Genomic DNA, 2,481 nt, shown 5'->3' with positions numbered 1-2,481 from the left:
CAAAAAAAATTAAAAAATTACGCAGCATACAAAAGCGCTTTTGGAAAAGCGCTCTGGTAGGCCCCCCTATGAGAGCGCTTTTTCCAGACAAAGCGCTCTCATAGGGGGGCCTACCAGAGCGCTTTTCCCAAAGCGCTTTTGTATGCTGCGTAATTTTTTAGTTTTTTTTGCTTTTTTACTGGTCTTTGCCAGCGCTTTTACTAAGAAGCGCTCTAGTATGTGGACCTTTAAGAGCGCTTTTTAGAAGCGCTGTAGTTGCTAAATGAGGTATTTTTATGTGCAGCCTATAATTTAATCCTCCCAGTCGACCTGTAATGTTTTCGACCTGTAATATTTTCGACCTGTAATATATTTTCGACCTGTAATATATTTTCGACTATATTATTTCAGCCATCAGTAAGACAATATATATACTAATATATACCATTATAATATCCAAAATTATATATATACATCATTACAAAATTATATATATACATCATTACAAAATCAACAATATTATAGTTCAAATCTGCATGAAAAATTGCTTAATATAAAATTGACACAATTCCTCTTTGATTTCTTCTAACTTTAGCTTCGAGTACCCAGCAGCACGGAATTCGTCAAGGTACTATAAAACAAAAACATAATATGAATAATATATTTAGGTAAATGTAATAAATTATATGAAATTATCTTAAGTTATAACTTTATACCGTGGGAGGAATCTCTAATTGATTCGCCTGAATGATTTCTTTCATAAACCTCAATACAAAGTATCCGCAGTCTGAACTGTTACGCTGTATCGGACACTACATAGAAAAACAAATAAGATTCTATATAAGTTGTCTTGTTTTACCAAGTAGCATAAATATTATAAGCAAATTTGTGAAAAGTAATGTACCTGCACTTCGATCCAGGTGATGTTGTTTGATTTAGTCCGGGATACCTGTGCGTCCCGTTGACTACGGAATACTTGTATTGATCTAATTAACAAATATATAAAAGCATATGTTTAGATCAATCCCACAAATAAGTAAATATATAAATATACACGAATATATATTTAGAACGATCCCACTTACAAATCAACGATTTCCTTCATGGCCGGATAATTGGTCCATTCACCCTTTACCGAATTCAGATAATACACGACTTCCCTTATCGGGTTGATAGCAAGCAGCAACCAGTGTGCTCTATAAATTAAAACAATAGGTTATATGAAAATATTGCTATACACTAAAGAAACAGAGATTAGATGAATAAAGAATGAGAAACTAACCCTACTGGTCGGGTATTATACGCCCAAAGATGCAGACATTCTGTATTGCCGGTGGACATGAATCTATCGACTAAGCGCTGTCTAACAGATTCCGGATCCGAAACAATTTCCATTCCGCTGCAATGGGCGGAAGACACGAACCGGAATCTGTTAGACAATGCAGTCCCGCGCAACACTCTGTCATACAACAACCTTAAATAAAAACATAATAAACATTAGATTCTTTTTATTGAAAAGTGTAAATAAATTATATTGTGGGACTAATTAAATAATATATCGGATGAGTGAATATTACCGGATGTATGATTGCATATTACTGACGCCTAGTTGATCCTGGTCAAAAATCTCTTGCAAGTCGTCAATTGTAATATGTGACTTGAACTCAATACCGAAGACACTTTCATCCATATCGATTTCCCGTAAAGCACCATCCTTCATATCGGACATATCAACCATTGTTGCGAGTGTCGCCCGGTATCGAGGCACAAAAGCACCGCCTTTTCTTGCCGCTTGCTTCGGAGGACCACTGGGTGGTACGCTACGAACCTGCTGCGTCACTTGTTGTGACTCCCGAGCGGATGCCTAAAAATCATATAAGTTAGGTAAAATATAAAATCATGCATATTTTGATTCAGATTATATATTAACACTTTAAATGTACCTCTTTTAGCGATGCAACAGACTCCTCCTCCTGTAAAATCCCTTTACCCTTAATTGCGGGTTTTATAGGAGCAGTCTAAAAATAAAATGTAAAACATAATTAATAAACGGTTTAGAATTGACATTCGAAAACTAAATGATTCATAATCGTTTTCAATTTACCTCATCACTAATGGTAATGAGCTCCGAGGGCCATGCAACAAACGATCCTATTGCATCTCGCAGCAATGTCGTCTCTGAGACCATGTCAGGTACCGGTAGAATCGCATCACGATCTAATACAACATCCACCGATACTTTCAGGTGTCCATCCGGGAGCGGTCTGTGGTGAAGTAAATCTCCCGAAGTGTTGTGCACTTTTCCCTTGCCAACTAGTCGATAATTCGGTTCCGATAAGTATAGTTGGCAAGATGAAATGCCCTAAACCAAAAGTAAATATAAAGTCATTATCATTAATAAAATAGAACAGTTTGTAAGGAAAAAAACTTATAATTACCTCGGGAAATTTCTTTTGATAGTTGATACTAGCCTTATCACTAGTTTCTCTCACCGATGAAGTG

General features: G+C 36.2%; 1 protein-coding gene across 1 annotated transcript; it reads right to left on the bottom strand.

Annotated features, from left to right (window-relative positions):
* Nucleotides 1–430: 430 nt before the first annotated feature.
* On the bottom strand, nucleotides 431–1,827 carry LOC131611769 (uncharacterized). The gene is made up of 6 exons (XM_058883657.1): nucleotides 1,557–1,827; nucleotides 1,262–1,453; nucleotides 1,065–1,175; nucleotides 884–965; nucleotides 696–791; nucleotides 431–610 (listed from the first exon to the last, which is right to left on the bottom strand). Exons 1-6 carry the CDS (start codon nucleotides 1,715–1,717, stop codon nucleotides 506–508), a joined length of 747 nt encoding a protein of 248 aa, XP_058739640.1. The 5' UTR covers nucleotides 1,718–1,827; the 3' UTR covers nucleotides 431–505.
* Nucleotides 1,828–2,481: the final 654 nt, after the last annotated feature.

This window comes from Vicia villosa, linkage group LG6 (genome assembly GCF_029867415.1).
Source record: "Vicia villosa cultivar HV-30 ecotype Madison, WI linkage group LG6, Vvil1.0, whole genome shotgun sequence".
NCBI lineage: Eukaryota > Viridiplantae > Streptophyta > Magnoliopsida > Fabales > Fabaceae > Vicia > Vicia villosa.
Note: the sequence above shows the minus strand (reverse complement) of the source record. Positions and strands in the feature narration are given on the sequence as shown.